This window comes from Physella acuta, unplaced genomic scaffold, assembly GCF_028476545.2.
Source record: "Physella acuta isolate Inbredline_101_S28 unplaced genomic scaffold, ASM2847654v3 ptg000378l, whole genome shotgun sequence".
NCBI classification, from domain to species: domain Eukaryota; kingdom Metazoa; phylum Mollusca; class Gastropoda; family Physidae; genus Physella; species Physella acuta.
In genome coordinates this window covers 11,877-31,785 of record NW_026731897.1, presented here as the reverse complement: position 1 = coordinate 31,785, position 19,909 = coordinate 11,877, and the positions used below count along the sequence as shown (strand labels likewise).

Below are 19,909 nucleotides of genomic sequence, written 5' to 3'. Positions count from 1 at the left end.
GTTCAATGCTCTGATATGATGTCTCAGGTATCTGTGAATAAAATCGAGTGCAACTATGTTTAACCCAGTTTAAGGACTTCCTGTCGGTTAAATAGTTTTTAGTCAGGTAAAACAATACCGTCTCGTTTAAAGGAAATCTTTGAACTTGTTTGGATCTTTGAACTAGTTGGGGTCTTTGAACTCGTTGGAATATTTGAACACGTTGGATTATTTGAACTGATTTTCAGACCACTCACTGAGACTCCATGTGATTGTATGCCTTTGACGTCACTGAGAAACTACTTTAGTTTATGACGAAATGTTGCCTCCCCCCCCCTTCCTATCTCACAACCCCATCCCCCCCCCCCCCCCCCACCCACCTATAATGCTTTGTGCTGAAGACTGTATTATACTGGAAGTCTATACCCTCCAGACCATGGGGAGGTGGGGGCGACTGGGGGGTGACCTAGTTTAGTCTGAGATATCAAAAGAAATGAAGCATTATTCCCCCAGACGTGTACTTAATTAGAGCATTGTTAGGTCTTTGTGTGCTTCATCGAACAATCGGGGCTCGGGACGAGGGGACGGGCGCATACAAAAGTTACGGACATTTATTGGGAACATTCGGGAAATATTCTGGAAAATCGGGATGTCTTCAGAAATACCGTAATGTGCGGGACAAATAAGATTTTTTTGGACGGGTGGGGGATTAAAATGCTAATTTCTTTGAATAACTATGTACATTTAAGATTCTCAAAGCTATTATAAATTGTAGAATGTGTAAGAATGAGGAACTCGTGATTTAGTTTAAAAAATTGACTAGATTTGTTTAAAGTATAGTACCCTTTTGAATATTTCGGCCCACGGGGCGGGTGTAGTAGAGTTCAACTCTTTCTTTAGATGCAGCATATGTAGTGAGATTGTGTGATGTACTAACTCCAGCCTCCTTTACTTTACCTTTCCAGAGTTGGGTAGCTTCGGAGACGTCTTACGGACTGGAGCTCGGGATTCAAACTCCAGACTTTCGAGTTAGCTGTTGTACGCTCTACCACCCGACCACGCCGTCTCTACTAGATAGGTAGCATCGTTCGAATAAATCTGTTTCTTAGTTTTAATAGTTATAGCCGTAAAGCCCAGCAACTTTGGGGCACACTTTCATTAGCACTCATTAGCCCAACATCATTAGTGCACACTACCATTAGCCCTTACTTAAAAGCCCGATTTCATTCTACACAAAACCAATAGCTCACCCAACAAAGCAAAACATAGTTAGGGCTTAAAACCAGTAACATGACCCAGACAGTTTAAGGGGCTCAAAATCCGACCAAAAATAACAAAATATGGGTGGTGGGGGGTGCAACTTGATAGACTAATGACTAATGGTTTAAAAAAAAAGATTTTATACAACAGTGATAGTTCTTGAGTAACTAGCACACACTGTTGCGTAGAAAAATAAACTACATGAGCAAACCTTCAAACCTCTTTCATGACCTATAACACCTCATTAAATAGTCTAATAAAAGCGCATTTTAATAGTTTTCTACTAAAAAATGTAAAAGCATTTTTTTTTCTTTTAATTATTATTAAAATAAAAATGACAGCTATAAAAATGGAACGTTCTCTAAACTATCAATATAAATGAAAAAAAAAACATAAGAATAAATCTAGCGCGGGAAACTTTAAACTTATCAAACAACCGTGTTTAGATACCTTGGGCAGGGTTGCCAGGTATTATGTTTCACAATTTACGGCGGGTATAAATAAGATAGAGACGGTTTTAAAACACGATTATATCAACCCCGAAATGTGTTAGAACATATTTTTGTGTGATTTGTTGTCTCACAGTGGATATACCTTGCGTAGAAATAGGTTAATTTACTAAATTGGGAAAAGGTTTAAATAATAAATCTAAAATTAAGTGAGACAGAGTACTAACAGATATATATATATATATATATATATATATATATATATATATATATATATATATATATATATATATATATGTATATATATATATATATATATATATATATATATATATATATATATATATATATATATATATATATATATATATATATATATATATTTATATATATATATTTATATATATATATATATATATATATGGGTGGAAAAAATTGCGGGGGAAGGGGAGTCTTTTTTTCTGGTTCCGACACAGTTTTTATTTCATCCATTTAGTGCATATATAAAAGCATATTATTATAACTGTCTTTATTTTTGAAATGTCTTCCGAAATGTGCTTACATTTTCCTCTAGCTAAACCGGAAGTGTGTAGAGGACATTTGAAATGTCTCGAATGTCTATCATCAAGGCCGATGACGTTAACTTTAATAGGAGCTGATGTTTCCATTTCAGCTATTCCCAGACAAAAATCATCTGGAAATTCCCTTTGCCAAATTTACCTCGATTTAAAATTGATTGAGTCTATCTTATACGAATCTATTTTGCGGCTGTCCTGGATTTAAAATCTAAGAAATAATGTTAACTTTACATTCATTCAATGTAATTACTTTCGTAATTAAAATATACCTATCAAGTCCATTGAGCGTTTATAGCTTATGAATGTAGTGCTCAAGTTTCAGAATGATTTTCTGCCCACTATAAAAAAAACAACGGTCAGCTGTTTTATGTGTTGACTAGGTTTGATAGGGTGATATTACATGCTCTCCTATAAGTAACTTTAGCGTTGAAGTAAAACATAGTCTTTCGTAGCCTTGAGGCTAGTATAGTCCATGGAACTGAGAGTTGCTGATTTCTCCATAACTGATGGTTCGTTATGTTTTCATGACACAGTTGGTGTAAGATATTCCTATAGACTCGTGTAATAAGAAAACAAATCTTTCTTTAACTTAAATCTACCAGTTTCATTATTTTCGTCCTACTTTATCGATGATTTAAAATGTTTCAGCTAATCAAAGTTTGACCAACAGTGGTGGACTTTCTAATCAAACTTGACAACATTCTTAGACAAAGCCTCCTTACTTATTTAGACAAACCCTATTATATATATATATATATATATATATATATATATATATATATATATATATATATATATATATACATATATATATACCATCCTTACTTATCTAGACAAACACGTTATATATCTTTTTTACCACCCTTCCCCTAACAAAGCCACAGACATTCCAAACAAATTTGATATCCAATCCTCTTTTTCCATCACCAAAAATGCTCCCATTCAAACTTACCCCCTCTCCCACCCCCTACTACTTATACCACCCACATCTAATCACCCAGCCCTTCCCCCTAAACCTTGTCCCCATTCTCTTTTAGCACCGAAACTAATGCAATTGACCGCTTTAAGTAACAAGTAAAATCCCCCCGCCCCCGCCATAATACTATTACCCTGAAGCCAAATCGTCACACGAGTGCCATTTTGTGGTTTGACGTCTGGCATGACGTCACCTAACTGCCACCTGTCACCAGGCACGATCCCGACACGATTATCCCCTCCTCTGATGTCTGTTACAAGCCTGGTGCCAGTCTGATAGTGTTATCGTCACCAGACAGTCAATCAGACTTGACCCCACCCCCTGATCTAAAACCATTTCATCCTAAGGCGTTGTCTGTAACTGGTACACCATTAAACATCAGTAGGGCGCTATCCGAGTTAGTTTTTTACAGCATCGCAGCCTAATCTTTAACCCGAAACCTGAGCACAACTCAAATTTTGACCCAGCCCTTACCATAACTTGAACGCTGAATAATATAGCAACCTAATCTTTGATCCGAAATCTGAGCATAACTCTTATTTGGATTAACATAACAACCTAATCTTTAACCCTATCCCAGAGGCGTAGCGAGGGGGGGGGGGGCGGGGGGGGGGGGGTGCGGACCGCACCGGGTCACACCATTTATGGGGGTGACGTCAAGGCAAAAAATAGCAAAATATATAGAGAAAAACTTGAGGGGAGGGTGCAAATCGAAAGTTTGAGGGGGGGGGGGGGGCAAATCGAAAACTTGAAAGTTTGCCCCCGGGAAGGGTCGCTACGCCTCTGGGGGGGGGGGTGACACCATTAAGTGCCGCACTGGGTGACACCCGACCTCGCTACGCCACTGCCCTATCCCAATCATAACTGGAACACTGAATAATATAACAACCTAATCTTTGACCTAGCCCTAACGGTAACTCTAACATGGAATAGTATCACAACCTAGCATTAAACCCTAGCCCTGACCATAAATCTAAATTGGTCTTCTCAGCAAGTCCTCACCCTAGCAACGATACTATCGTAAACCTCTGTTATCAAGCATCGCCCTAGCTCGCTTTACAAAACTCGTGAATATTTAATGAGATGCGATGTGGTAAACAAAAGCTGAAATTAATGGTAATGGAATGAGAAAATTTAATATAGTTGTTTTATGTTTCTCGTCTCGATTTAAATGTCAGAGTTTTAGTAGCAGGATTAGTGTTAAATCGATGTTTTCATGCATTTTTTCGCAAATGTGTATATTCCAATATCATACCTTACAAGATTATCTTGAAATTAGAGAAAAGTTATATGTCCTTTTGTATATAATTAACTTGTTCTTATTCTTCGTTTTTACTTTTTATAGAGTAGTGTATCCCCCCCCCCTCCAACATAATAAAGTAGAAGGTGTCAATATGTAATGCGTATATGGTTCGATGACTCCGACCCCAGCATACTTTTCTTTCTAGACGTGCTGAACTTCCATAGCCTTCACCCACCCAAGAACAATGTTATATTTATAAAAGTTAACGTTTTGATACATCCAACATAGGGCACATTAAGTCTTTTAATTCCACTGTCTTCAGTCCTGTTTCTTTTTTTATATTTCGGCGCTTAACATTATATTATTATTTGCGATGAGCGTTCAACAATGTTCTGAAGTAGTTACAGTAGTTGTGTCCCATCTTTCTAGTGTTAGTAGTAACCCATCTTTCTTGTGCTAGTTTCTCCAACTGTCCCCAGTGGTAACCCATCTTTCTTGTGCTAGTTTCTCCAACTGTCCCCAGTGGTAACCCATCTTTCTTGTGCTAGTTTCTCCAACTGTCCCCAGTGGTAACCCATCTTTCTTGTGCTAGTTTCTCCAACTGTCCCCAGTGGTAACCCATCTTTCTTGCGCTAGTTTCTCCAACTGTCCCCAGTGGTAACCCATCTTTCTTGTGCTAGTTTCTCCAACTGTCCCCAGTGGTAACCCATCTTTCTTGCTCTAGTATCTCCATCTGTTTCCATGGTAACCCATCTTTTTTGCTCTAGTTTCTCCAACTGTCCCCAGTGGTAACCCATCTTTCTTGCGCTAGTTTCTCCAACTGTCCCCAGTGGTAACCCATCTTTCTTGTGCTAGTTTCTCTAACTGTCCCCAGCGGTAACCCATCTTTCTTGCGCTAGTTTCTCCAACTGTCCCCAGTGGTAACCCATCTTTCTTGCGCTAGTTTCTCCAACTGTCCCCAGTGGTAACCCATCTTCCTTATGTCCCTGTCATCAACTTCCTGAGGTATTTCCTGGGTGGTCAGTTTTTGAATTTGCCCACGGCAATTCCTGTGGTGGGCGTGTCTTTTTATTCTGGCAGCAAACTTCTTACGGCTATGTCAGATCCGGAGTACATTCCTTTGTTATATTTCATCTTCTACTAGCCTACACCTATTATAGACCTTACGTCAGCGTCCGACTTATATAATATATGCGATTATCGCTCAAAAATACTCTGCTAGCTGATAAAATCGAAAACATTTGTTATAGCATTAACCCCAGACAACAAACAAGCTTAATTCTAATCCCAGCGATAGAGATAAACATTCTACATTTCTCAGTGATCAGATTTGACATGACTATCCGACAACGGACGATGGATAAAAAGATTGTAGACAATGAAAGGCCACAACCCAGTAGAATAGAACAGTATCAAGCGAGTGTTGTTCTAGCTGTTCAAAGGTTCAGCAATCAGGAGAAAACACAAATCCTTCTCCGGCAAGTTTAAGTACTTTAAGTGGTTTAGTTGCCACTAGTCTGTCAGAGGGATTTAGTTAAAGTGTATTGATTGACTTGGTCTAATAAAATCTGTCGAGTGATTTATTTACAACGTCCGGTACTAGAGTCACTCGTCTACACAATGGTTGGTAGAGTCACACATTGGTTGGTAGAGTCACAGACTGATTGCAAGAGACGCACTATGATTGTAAGAGTCACACAATGATTGGTATAGTCACACAATGGTTGCAAGAGTCACACAATGGTTGGTAGAGTCACACAATGGTTGGTAGAGTCACACAATAGTTGGTAGAGTCACACAATGGTTGGTAGAGTCACACAATGATTGCAAGAGTCGCACTATGATTGTAAGAGTCAAAAGAGTCACACAATGGTTGGTAGAGTCACACAATGATTGGTAGAGTCACACAATGGTTGGTAGAGTCACACAATGGTTGGTAGAGTCACACAATAGTTGGTAGAGTCACACAATAGTTGGTAGAGTCACACAATGGTTGGTAGAGTCACACAATGGTTGGTAGAGTCACACAATAGTTGGTAGAGTCACACAATGGTTGGTAGAGTCACACAATAGTTGCAAGAGTCACACAATGGTTGGTAGAGTCACATAATGGTTGGTAGAGTCACACAATAGTTGCAAGAGTCACACAATGGTTGGTAGAGTCACACAATGGTTGGTAGAGTCACGCAATGATTGCTACAGTCACACAATGCTTTCTAGAGTCAAGAGAGTCACACAATGATTGCAAGAGTCACACTATGATTGTAAGAGTCACACAATAGTTGGTAGAGTCACAGAATGATTGTACGAGTCCCACCATCATTGCAAGAGCCACATAATGATTGTAAGTCACACAATTATTGTAAGAGTCACACAATGATTGTAAGAATAAAAAAATGATTTTAAGAGTCACACAATGGTTACAAGAGTCACACAATCATTGAAAGAGTCACACAATCTATTTTTATTTGATCGAGTTCGTATCATGAAACTTTCGACCTATCAAAAGCGGTTTTTACCGCTCGGCAACACCGTCTTTTTAAACCACTCAACAACATGATTACTGTTCAGGATTACTGTTCATGATTATTTCAACTGCATTTCTTTTTTTTTTCTCAAACATGCTACGCTTTAGGCCTCAACATTTTCCTTTCAACCACTTATTGTAATAACATCACTCAATTTTATTTTTGTACCGTCCTCCCAAGAAATACAGGGCAACACAGACTATTTATACCGACTGACGGGGTTAACTAAAACTACGACAAAGGTTAAAAGGTTAATCTGACCTAACTCTAAAAGCAGACAATGGCACAGGCGCCCGTGGGGTGGGGGAGTTGAAAACAGCTTTAGGGACTCGAAGAAGAATGACTGTCGTCGTCTGCGAGTTTAACTATCGATTTCTTTTTTTCGATCTCCCTCCCTCCCCCCACCCCCACATAGTCAGTTTATTAGTCAATTTGTCAGGGTGTTGCGTTGGACTTGTTATCCCCTGCCCCACGGGATGTGGTAGTTAACGAACCCATTTTCTTGTCGCCATGTTAGAGAAGGCGGAAGTGTCTTCAATAATCATAAGCCATTAGTGGCTTTTCTCAAAGCAATAGAAATGCAGTTTTGTTATATTTTTTTTAAAAGACTCCTTACGTAAAAACTCAGTTAATGTAACGTTTGCTGTGATTAACTAAATTATACAGAAAAGCTGGGATCAATGCACGTTGATTCACTGAAATAGAAAATCGTGTGGTCGGGTCACGGGTTCGAATCCGGAGAAGACCATGCCCACTAGGATGGGATGGGTACCTGACTTACGTTAGTGTGACGTTAGTGTGACGTTAGTGTGACGTTAGTGTGACGTTATTGTGACGTTAGTGTGACGCTAGTGTGACGTTAGTGTGACGCTAGTGTGACGTTAGTGTGACGTTAGTGTGACGTTAGTGTGACGTTAGTGTGACGTTAGTGTGACGTTAGTGTGACGTTAGTGTGACGTTATTGTGACGTTAGTGTGACTTTAGTATGACGTTAGTGTTACGTTAGTGTGAGTAATAAGTGCTAGGATAGTGCAGAAAAAGATGAACTAATCTTTATCTGCCCCGTGGATCACAAGATCCGAAAGGACATCTTTACATACTTACATAGCATATACTAAGCCGTATATATATATATATATATATATATATATATATATATATATATATATATATATATATATATATATATGGGCCAGTGCATGAAGTTTATCCTTCTCTAGCTCAAAAGGTAAAGTTTATCCACCTCAAGCTCAAAATGTAAAGTTTATCCTTCTCTAGCTCAAAAGGTAAAGTTTATCCACCTCAAGCTCAAAATGTAAAGTTTATCCTTCTCTAGCTCAAAAGGTAAAGTTTATCCACCTCAAGCTCAAAAGGTAAAGTTTATCCTTCATTAGCTCAAAAGGTAAAGTTTATCCACCTCCAGCTCAAAATGTAAAGTTTATCCTTCTCTAGCTCAAAAGGTAAAGTTTATCCACCTCCAGCTCAAAATGTAAAGTTTATCCTTCTCTAGCTCAAAAGGTAAAGTTTATCCACCTCAAGCTCAAAAGGTAAAGTTTATCCACCTCAAGCTCAAAATGTAAAGTTTATCCACCTCAAGCTCAAAATGTAAAGTTTATCCTTCTCTAGCTCAAAAGGTAAAGTTTATCCACCTCAAGCTCAAAATGTAAAGTTTATCCTTCTCTAGCTCAAAAGGTAAAGTTTATCCACCTCAAGCTCAAAATGTAAAGTTTATCCTTCTCTAGCTCAAAAGGTAAATTTTGTCCGTCTCTGATAAAAAAATGTTTCTTTTCTCCAGATCAAAAGGTTAAGATTTTTTTTGTCTAAATCAAAGATTAAGCTCTCCCGTCTGTAGCGTAAATGCAACATTTGTCTTTCGAGCTCAAATTGTAACGTCTGCTGACCCTCGCTGTGTGTCTGAAATGGCGAGGCTCACGAGCAGTTAATCTGGCGTCGGTTACGTCATTGTCTGGACATTAATCTCGACATGGGAAACCTGGAAGATATTCCAAGTCTTGCGAGCCACGGAATGGACATGAACATTTAAACTACAAAAATATCCAGGTCTTGCGAGCCACGGAAAGGACATGAGAATTTGACACCGCGCAATAGGAAGGCATTAGATAAAAACTAGAGCTATTAAAAATGTATGAACATACAGTCATTTAATTTCCGTAATAAGGAACTCTTCAGATTAAATAGTTTTAAGAAATTTTAATTTACATCAAATTTATTTTTACAGTCACGAGATCTGCGTTTTCAGTTACATGGTTTTGATGACGTCAGCAAAGGAGGTGTTCGACCTAGTTTAACTATTTTTAAGAGATGCACTTTAAATTTAAAAACGTCTTTTTAACGGTTTTGTAATAGCAAAATTAACTCATGAATAAAATATTTAGTAGCCTCGATCTAGCATTTTAATTGGATGTAGGCTATGAAATACATTTTTGGTGATACATTATATAGGCATATATATATATATATATATATATATATATATATATATATATATATATAAACTATTGGGACTTTCGCATCGGTAATTAACAAAACAACTTAATAATAACAATAGAGCGGTGATTTAAATGTGTATCTTTACCTACAGAAGTTTGTTAATTTATTTCTCAATGTGACCTACATTTTCTGAATAGCTTTGGCCTATAACGTATTTGACGTCCCAAGTTCGAACCTTCAAGCAGATCAGGCTAGATTGCTGGGGACAGCAACCCATCTATGAGAGACAACTCCAAAATCAAACAAATACTGCTTTGTGGTTTTTTTTTCTTGGTTGGACGAAGGCTATAGAAGCAAATCCAAAAAGAAAAGCAGGCTGAAATTGAAGTCAACTGCCTAAATGGCGCATAATAAGTTGACACGTAATACTTGCGTTGGAGGAAATGCCTTCCAACGTTATAATTAAGAACGAAGAACAAGAAGAGAGTTATATGACGTCATAAACTACATCAGATGGTGTAACGCTGTATACGTCATTTATTTATTTCTACATCTAATGCACTATACGTCATGACCTACATCCAATCAGCTTGACCTACTTTCTACCAGACGACAATAAAAAAGGCCGAACATTGTTTACCACTTCTGCTTAATTTTGTTTTCGTGATTCCGAGTGTTTGTTTACAATGATTCGCTCCAAACGATCTAGTGCAGACATCCGAACATGCGCAGTTGTCTTGTGTTTTTCGCGCGTTTAATAGTTCCCCCTCCCCTACCATGTCACTGTCACCTGACCTTTCATCTGACCTTCTGACCATTGTTTACCCCCAAACCAGTGTAAACAATGAGACAGCAGTTAAATGAACTATTATTGTAGTTACGTTTAGTCCATATGGGCGTCGTCATATTGTGGTCACGATTCCCAAAGTTTGAAATTCCGTAAAGGCCGCACAAAACAATAGTCTCGAAACGACCGTGTGTAACCTTTGTATACAAAAAAAAACGCTAAAATGTGGTTACCGGAAGATAATTCAGACTACTCGGAGTTAAGATCAATTTATATTATGAGCTAAAATGTTAATCTCCGGAGTTAAAATATGGGAGAAGGGTCGGCGTGGTTGAGTTGGTAAAGCTCGTGGTTGATAAACCGAAAAGTCTCGAGTTCGAACCCTCAGGCAGATGAGGTTGGGGACATCCACTCCAAAATCAACTGCTGCCTTGTAGTTTGTTCTTCGTTGGACAAAGGCTATGGAAGCAAATCCAAAAGGAAAAGCAGGCTAAAATCTGAGTCAATGGTCTCAATGGCGCAAAACCAGTTGACACGTAATACTTAATTGTGTTGGAGGAAATCCCTTTCAACACTAAAATTAAGAACGAAAAAAATGTGGGAAATCGAGGTCGGTGTGATTACTTTCCCGGATTCGAACCTGTATGACGTCCCTGATTCCACCCAACTGATTGGTACTTGACTCGCTTAAAGTAAAGACAGCTGGGCATAGTATTGTGCACACAAACCCCTTCAACTCACAGAAACAGATGCTACCTGCCTACCTGTACTTTATTTTTACGGAGCTGCAATGTGTAATCCCGGAGTTAAGATTGTGTACATATGGAGTTTAGATGTGTAAAAAGGTGTGTAAAAAATAAGATGTGTAGCCTACTCGAAAGCAAAAATGTGTACATCGGGATCTATGATGTGTTCGTATTATTCGACTTATCATATGTGCATTCATAGCTTGAAATTTATTAAAATGTAGCATGCAACGAAAAAAATGTGTACATCAGTAGCTGAGATGCGTACAAAGGGAGCCAATATGTGTACGAGATTAGATAAATTTCGATCACCAGGCCCTTAAAAACATAAGTGAAATCATTAAGACAATGTCACCTGACTTATACATCTTTTCATTTATCCAGGCCCTTAAAAACATAAGTGAAATCATTAAGACAATGTCACCTGACTTATAAATCTTTTCAATTATCCAGGCCCTTAAAAACATAAGTGAAATCATTAAGACAATGTCACCTGACTTATAAATCTTTTCAATTATCCCAACACGTAGACGTATTCAATCATTGTCTTAAATCTAATTCTATGAGACAGGTGGCGCCCTGAGATAACACTATTCTTCATCATCATGAATAATTGAACAGCTGCTTCATTTGTTTTAGAATTCTCAAAAATATTTTTTATACACTTAAACCAGACAGATCTAATTGACAGTGACGTATCTGTATCAGTAATTTCATGAAATATTGAGTGATTTGTTTTTAAAAATTTGGCAGTGTATGTAAAAATAATAAAAACACTTGCGTACATTCGCTCAAACAGTGGCATTCCGAAGGTTGGATATAGAGTTATGTTTTTTATTGTGTCGATACGTTTTATTCTACACCCCCCCCCCACCTCTCCCTCCACAAGATGATAATTTTAAAAATTAGGTTAGACAAAAACGTGCAGACATTTGAATGACGTCACAATCTGAGCAGTGGGTGGGTCAGACTTGTGCAATGTGCGGGGAGGTGGGGGGGGGTGATGTTCATGAACATTTTATTCAGCATATCTTCGATGGCGGGCGGGGGGGAGGAGGTAGACACACATCTCCCCCTCGTGAGCACATCTACCCCCCCCTCCCCTGGTTCAAATGGAGAAATTATATACCATATATAAAAAAATAAATACTTTAACACGTGTCAGCCTACCACCCCCTTCTGAAATTTAAGTGCCTCCCACCCCCTTATCCCACTCGAAAGTTTCAAGCGCCCCCCCCCCCTTCCCTCCTGCTCCTGGAATTAAATTTCTAGAAGAAACACTTAAAGAATTGTGACGTATTTAATATTTAAATTTTAAAAATACAAATAAAATAGAAAAAGCATTTAATTAGGTTGAGCTATTTTTATTTGTGGGAGAAATAATTTGTTTACAGGGATCAGATTTCTAGTGACGACAGTGTGGTGAGTGGGGGAGGGGGGTGGGGGTGGTCTTAATCAGCAAAAACTCACTTGTAAGATATAAGCGTATTTTAAATATAATATGTACCCTTATATTTTTTTTATTTTGTTGTGATTATTATTGTCTTGTTATTGTTGCGACATTTTGTGAATTATTTTTCTTTTACTTACATTTGTTTTGAAGTAATGACATTAAATGTCATGTGACATTAAATGTCATGTGACATTATTGAGAGTGTGACTAAGAGTGAAAGGTAGTGGGAGATCCACAACACCGCTTTAGCCGGTGGGCAGTGACGTCATGAGAGAGGTGTGCGGCGACCCCCCCCCCCCTCCCCACTCCACCACTTGCTGTCCGTAAACAATCGTAAGGACATTAATGTGTATGTAAGGACATTAATGTAAGGAAGTGTGAGTGGTTATGAATTGGTATACATAGGTTTATAAAAGAATAAAATTAGTTACAATAAACAATTAAATCTTCATGTTATATATTTCACCATCCATCTCCTGTCAGTTGGCTAGCAGCGATCCTTGTACTGAGTACTTTACCAAATCCGACACGTACTTGATTAGAGATCTTTGAAGGTGTTTGTATATGTCGCATATCTTATCTGTTGGTAGCAGCGATCCTTGTACTGAGTACTTTACCAGATCTAACACGTACTTGATTAGAGATCTTTGAAGGTGATGTATGTATCGCTGTCTGTCTAATGTGTCGCAACGTCACACTATGTCACAAGGGGTACTGCCCTTAGAACTAACAAGTTCAAAGAGGCTAAACTTCGATTTAGTCGACCTTTTGGGGTGGCTTTAAAATACACCCTGTAAATTTTGTCATTTCTCTACTTTCCTGTATAGAACTTACTGAACTTACATAATAAAGTTGTATTTTCTTTTATGTGCATTAACCGACACTTTGATTCTACAACTGAAGTTAAATGTAGTTTTTGTTTTCGTGTAGGCCTACTTTGTGTCGTAAATTTCCACACTTCTCCGACCTTTACTTTATGATTAATGGCCGTATTGTTGACAAACGAGTGCGACAAACGCTAAAATCACATTGCAGTGCTATGTTAAAAACAAAACTTGTGAAAATGACGTCAACATTGTGCCGGCGTTATAATTGATTGTCGTCACGACCTTACGTTATATCGCTGGCTAGACGTCTGTTTTTATACACGTAATTGCGGAAAGTGCATGTAGAATTCGTACATTCGCATGAAGGGCGTTACACATAGGGGTGCAGGGGGGGGGCGGGTAGAGTACAATGTATTGCGCACCTAACGCCCTGCGCGTCAACGCAGCTAGAAATACACGCGGCTAGAAATACACGCGGCTAAGCTTTTGCAATTAAGGAAATGTATTTTAAGTAATTGACGTCGACAAACGTAATTAACACACACCTTGACATCTAAGACACGATCTTTCGTCGGGGTGTGTGTGTGGGGGGGGGGGGGGGTAAGGTTAAACTAAACTTAGTGTGCCGCCTTCAAATGCGTATATACCTCTCAGACCTACGCGTGTTTAAAAGCATGAGGCCCACATGTACAGATGTGCATTCCTTTGATTGTTGTGTTGTCGTACTTTTACGATGTTTACTTTCTTAACTCAGCGGCGTGCAAGTGGGACTTTTCTTAGGTTCACAGAACAATGACAAGAACATGGCATTTTAAAACTCAGTACAATGCGAAGAAACATGAAATTTGAGAACACAGCACAAAGACAAAAACATGGCATTTGAGAACAGAGTACAATGACAACAAACATGACAATCGAGAGTAAAGGACTATGACGTGACAAGTAACATGAACATTAAAGTTCTAGGAAGGCGGCATTCACTTATTTTTCTCGTTTTTTAAGGCATCTGATTCTGATAAGGATGTTTAATATGTAACGTGGCAACTATATGGTCTTTGAGAAAAGAACTGTGACAGAGAACCAGTGGCGTATCTAAGGGGTGTGTTGGGGGGGGGGTGGCGAAGACAGCAGATAATATAAATGATAGTCTCTTATCCTAAAACACTAATTACAAAGACACAGGACTAATTTGTCCACACTTTTCGGCTCGAGATGATCAAACGTGATTCAACCGACTTCAGCCACTCCCCCCCCCCCACGCCTGCTCCCCACAAACACTTTCTCAATCGTCACAAGTCAATAGAACTAAGTCCGACGCCATCTTAAACTAACAACACGCATCACCCACTCGACTTGCACAACTCTAGTCTATGCATCCATTAGGTTATAAATCAGTCTTGTAACCGTCTGCATTAAAATATGGGACAACAGTCTTATCATGTTGGAAAAAAATCTATAAGGTTTATCTGGCGGAAAATAGAAAACAAAAAATTGTTATGGTTTTTTTGTTATCACACAAAATAATTTAGACAAGTAAGTTTCTCTACGCTAAATTTTTAAAAATATGTCCGGAAAGTAAAGTTGTAATATTTTAGCTCTCGCATGTTGCATGTGTTTTTATTTTAAAATGTAATTGAAACTCTGAAGTATTTTTTCTCCGCTTTAAAAAAATTAATTATCTTATTCTAAATTTTAATAATCCGGCCCCTAATGCGGGTATTCTTTTCTTGTAGTTTTAGCATCTTGATAAGTAGGTTTTCTTTTTAATCCTCGTCAATAATAATAACTTAAAAAGTGCGGAATTTTTTAGTTTTTAATCTGTTTTTTGGAAATAATAATTGGTAGTATTAAGAGATAGTGGCTAACTTGGGAAATTCTATATCCTCAAGGGTTAGTTAAGTAAGAATTAGTTTTACGACCGAATGTAACTTTTACCTCCGGGGAATTAGAGTGTTGGTTCATTTTCTTTGTTCTGTCCAAAAATAACTCCGTTTGGACGTAATGATGTTTATACTTGGATATGTAAGAAATTGTGTTTATAAAAAATGAAAAAAAAATCAATTTATGATGTTACAATTTTCAAAATTTCCCTGGTTTTAAAGAGCCACTAATATTTTTCTTATTTCAAATATTTTATTTTTTGATTAAGATTATTAGTGTTTGTTCAAGGAGCTGGAGAGCCGCATCTTGATATCAAAAGAGCCGCATGCGGCTCGCGAGCCGCAGGTTGCCGACCCCTGGCCTATCCGTACCACAAGAATCGTTTAAGTAAAGCAAATCTTAGCATAACCAAACAAAGTTCACAGAGGCTTAAGGATTCGTATATCACCTTGATTCATCGCGGTTGCCGACCCCTGGCCTATCCGTACCACAAGAATCGTTTAAGTAAAGCAAATCTTAGCATAACCAAACAAAGTTCACAGAGGCTTAAGGATTCGTATATCACCTTGATTCATCGCGGAAACTTGCAAGGGTTTTGTTGTGATATCGGACCTTCATATGGGGAGGTGAGAACATAAGCCAGCCGACGGGAGAGGAAATTACCAGCGGTTAGGTCACAATAAAGTTGGGATTAGGATCCAGGACAGACGGGAGGGGAAATTACCAGCGGTTAGGTCACAATAAAGCTGGGATTAGGATCCAATTACCAGCGGTTAGGTCACAATAAAGTTGGGATTAGGATCCAATTACCAGCGGTTAGGTCACAATAAAGCTGGGATTAGGATCCAATTACCAGCGGTTAGGTCACAATAAAGCTGGGATTAGGATCCAATTACCAGCGGTTAGGTCACAATAAAGCTGGGATTAGGATCCAATTACCAGCGGTTAGGTCACAATAAAGCTGGGATTAGGATCCAATTACCAGCGGTTAGGTCACAATAAAGCTGGGATTAGGATCCAATTACCAGCGGTTAGGTCACAATAAAGCTGGGATTAGGATCCAATTACCAGCGGTTAGGTCACAATAAAGCTGGGATTAGGATCCAATTACCAGCGGTTAGGTCACAATAAAGCTGGGATTAGGATCCAATTACCAGCGGTTAGGTCACAATAAAGCTGGGATTAGGATCCAATTACCAGCGGTTAGGTCACAATAAAGCTGGGATTAGGATCCAATTACCAGCGGTTAGGTCACAATAAAGCTGGGATTAGGATCCAATTACCAGCGGTTAGGTCACAATAAAGCTGGGATTAGGATCCAATTACCAGCGGTTAGGTCACAATAAAGCTGGGATTAGGATCCAATTACCAGCGGTTAGGTCACAATAAAGCTGGGATTAGGATCCAATTACCAGCGGTTAGGTCACAATAAAGCTGGGATTAGGATCCAATTACCAGCGGTTAGGTCACAATAAAGTTGGGATTAGGATCCAATTACCAGCGGTTAGGTCACAATAAAGTTGGGATTAGGATCCAATTACCAGCGGTTAGGTCACAATAAAGTTGGGATTAGGATCCAGGACCGACGGGAGAGGAAATTAACAGCGGTTAGGTCACAAGAAAGTTGGGATTAGGATCCAGGACCGACGGGAGAGGAAATTACCAGCGGTTAGGTCACAATAAAGTTGGGATTAGGATCCAGGACCGACGGGAGAGGAAATTACCAGCGGTTAGGTCACAATAAAGTTGGGGTTAGGATCCAGAAACCGACGGGAGAGGAAATTACCAGTGGTCACAATGAAGTTGGGATTAGGATCCAGAACCGACGGGAGAGGAAATTACCAGTGGTCACAATGAAGTTGGGATTAGGATCCAGGACCGGCGGGAGGGGAAATTACCAGTGGTCACAATAAAGTTGGGATTAGGATCCAGAAACCGACGGGAGAGGAAATTACCAGCGGTTAGGTCACAATAAAGTTGGAATTAGGATCCAGGACCGGCGGAATTCAGTTATCAGATAGGAGCGATGTAGATGTATATTGGCATTCTGCTATGTCGTCTAGACAGGGGAAGGTGGGCTAAATTGGGCTGATAAGCCGCTGGGGATAAATTGGGTTAATATGCCGTTTTAAGATTTGAACGTCGTTTATGGCTCAAGGTAAATTTCATGAATTTCTGTATGAGTCTCGAACATGGGTTAACAAGTGTGTTATTTAGACATGATATTGTGTTTCACATCCTTGCGTTCTCTATTTTTAAATGAATGATAAATATGAGACACATATAGAATTCAGGTTTTGGAAATGTATTTACTTTGATATAAGCAAATATAAATTCACAGTAATAGATTGTAATTCATTCACTGAAGTTTGGCTTAGTGGGACCTTTCAATATTGTGGCTAAGCCAGAGGACCTTTCAATAAGCCATATTGTGGGTTGATCATGTGATCTCTGAGTAAACTCACTGTGGATTAGCCAGGGATAAGGTTCCTTAATTCTTAGTGAACAGAAGCTTATTACAAACGCATAAAGTCGCATCTAGCTCTTCTCGTTATAGAGGAAATGTGGTCGGAGTGGGTATAAATAAAACACCCACATAAAAATATATCAGTCAACTAAATGTTGGCAGATAACATAGTGATGTACTCACCAATAACACACATCTAAAACCCACTCAAATTGAGCTTAATATAACGATGTACTCAGCAATAAAACACATCAAAATGTCACACAAATTGAGCCTATATAGACACCAACATATCGTTGTACTCACCAATAAAACACATCAGAAAGTCACATAAATTGAGCCTAATATAACGATGTACTCACCAATGAAACACATAAATTGAGCCTAATGTAACGATGTACTCACCAGTGAAACACATCAAAAAGTTACATAAATTGAGACTAATATAACGATGTACTCACCAATAAAACACATCAGAAAGTCACATAAATTGAGCCTAATATAACGTTGTACTCACCAATAAAACACATCAGAAAGTCACATAAATTGAGCCTAATATAATGATGTACTCACCAATAAAACACATCAGAAAGTCACATAAATTGAGCCTAATATAATGATGTACTCACCAATAAAACACATCAGAAAGTCACATAAATTGAGCCTAATATAGACACTAATATAATATGTACTCACCAATAAAACACATCAAAAAGTCACATAAATTGAGCCTAATATAATGATGTACTCACCAATAAAACACATCAAAAAGTCACATAAATTGAGCCTAATATAACGATGTACTCACCATTGAAACACATCAGAAAGTCACATAAATTGAGCCTAATATAATGATGTACTCACCAATGAAACACATCAGAAAGTCACATAAATTGAGCCTAATATAATGATGTACTCACCAATGAAACACATCAAAAAGTCACATAAATTGAGCGCCATCACGAAGACGTTGGTCGGCGACCTAAGGCGACGGTTCCTAGCGAAGACGAAGAGGCAGAGAGCGTTGATGAAAGAACCGACGACAAAGGTGAAGCTGAGCATGCAGCCGATGAAGGTGAAGCCGGCGTTACTCAGGGGGACGAAGTGTCTGCCCCCTGTGACGTTGTGGCTAGCGGTGACCAGGTCGCTGGACATGGTCGTGTCCATCTGGACGCTCCCCGGGCTCTGCATGGTGCGTGTCAGAACGAGGCTGGTCTTGGGACTGTGGGGGTCAGTTATCCACTGGAACTAATCCTAGAAGTCGGGAAAACAAAAATAGATTCAATGTTAAAATGAACAAATTTCGCTGAATTTTTTTTTAACTTTCAATTATAAAGTGTCTGTGACGGCGTGGTTGAAAGTCTCGAGTTCGGGTCCCTGGCTAGAGTAGTAGCACTTCCCTGAGTCTACCCAGCTCTAATGGGTACCTGGCTCACGTTAAGGAAAGTAAAAGCGAATGGGCATATTGCTGACAACACTATGCCGAGGTAGCTAAAACAGGTGAACTCTACTTCAACTGCCCCATGGACCGATAGAGGGGGGGGGGGGGGAATTGTATTTTATTTTTTAAAATTCGACACTACACATGGCATACGACTCTTGACAAACCCGAATCTGTCGTTTTATCCTGATGTTCCCAGCCATTTTAAAGTCGATATCAATGTGTATTTTATATGTGCACGTAAAAGTAAACACTACTTTAAAAACATGAATTGCGCTTTTAACTACAAATTTAAATTTCTATAATTAAAACATTTTGTTTACAAAATAGCATTACTTTCTAATTTATCCCGTTAAATTTTATCTTATCATACATTTTCATACAGTTATTTTGCTTGAAGCGAACTTTAAATTTACCGTTCATGCATTTAAGTGAAAGTTTGAAAGTGTTAAAGTTACTTAATGACATTGTTTCCCTTGAACTTCAACCATTTGATGGTAATAAGTCACAGTTACTTTTGATGTAGGCTACTATACGCAAGCGTTAGTGTTAAAGTCACTTAGTGACGTCGGTTTGCCTTCAACTATTTGATGGTGCCTTGCCACATACGTCACCGCGTAAATTTCCCTCCTAACTCCCCCACCCCACCCACCACCCCCACCTCGTCTCCCCTCCCCACGACACCTCCCCTAGAAAACCCGATGGACATGGTTATTAATTATGTCTGACTAATTGTGTTAGAACTACCTGTTCCCTCATAGCTGATTGGCTAGTTTTTTGATGGCTTTTCTTCGCGCGGGCTTCCGACTTGGTAATGTAGGTCAGGCTAGTTTGACCTTGCAC

The 19,909-nt window shown here is 38.8% G+C and overlaps 1 protein-coding gene across 1 annotated transcript in view; it reads right to left on the bottom strand.

Annotated features, from left to right (window-relative positions):
- LOC131941969 (pinopsin) overlaps positions 1-18,781 on the bottom strand; it is a 36,028-nt gene extending 17,247 nt beyond the window's left edge. The window contains exon 1 of the mRNA XM_059301605.1: positions 18,546-18,781. Within this exon, the coding sequence (XP_059157588.1) occupies positions 18,546-18,780 (235 nt within the window). The 5' untranslated portion in view covers position 18,781. The remainder of the gene's footprint in view (positions 1-18,545) is intronic.
- Positions 18,782-19,909: the final 1,128 nt, after the last annotated feature.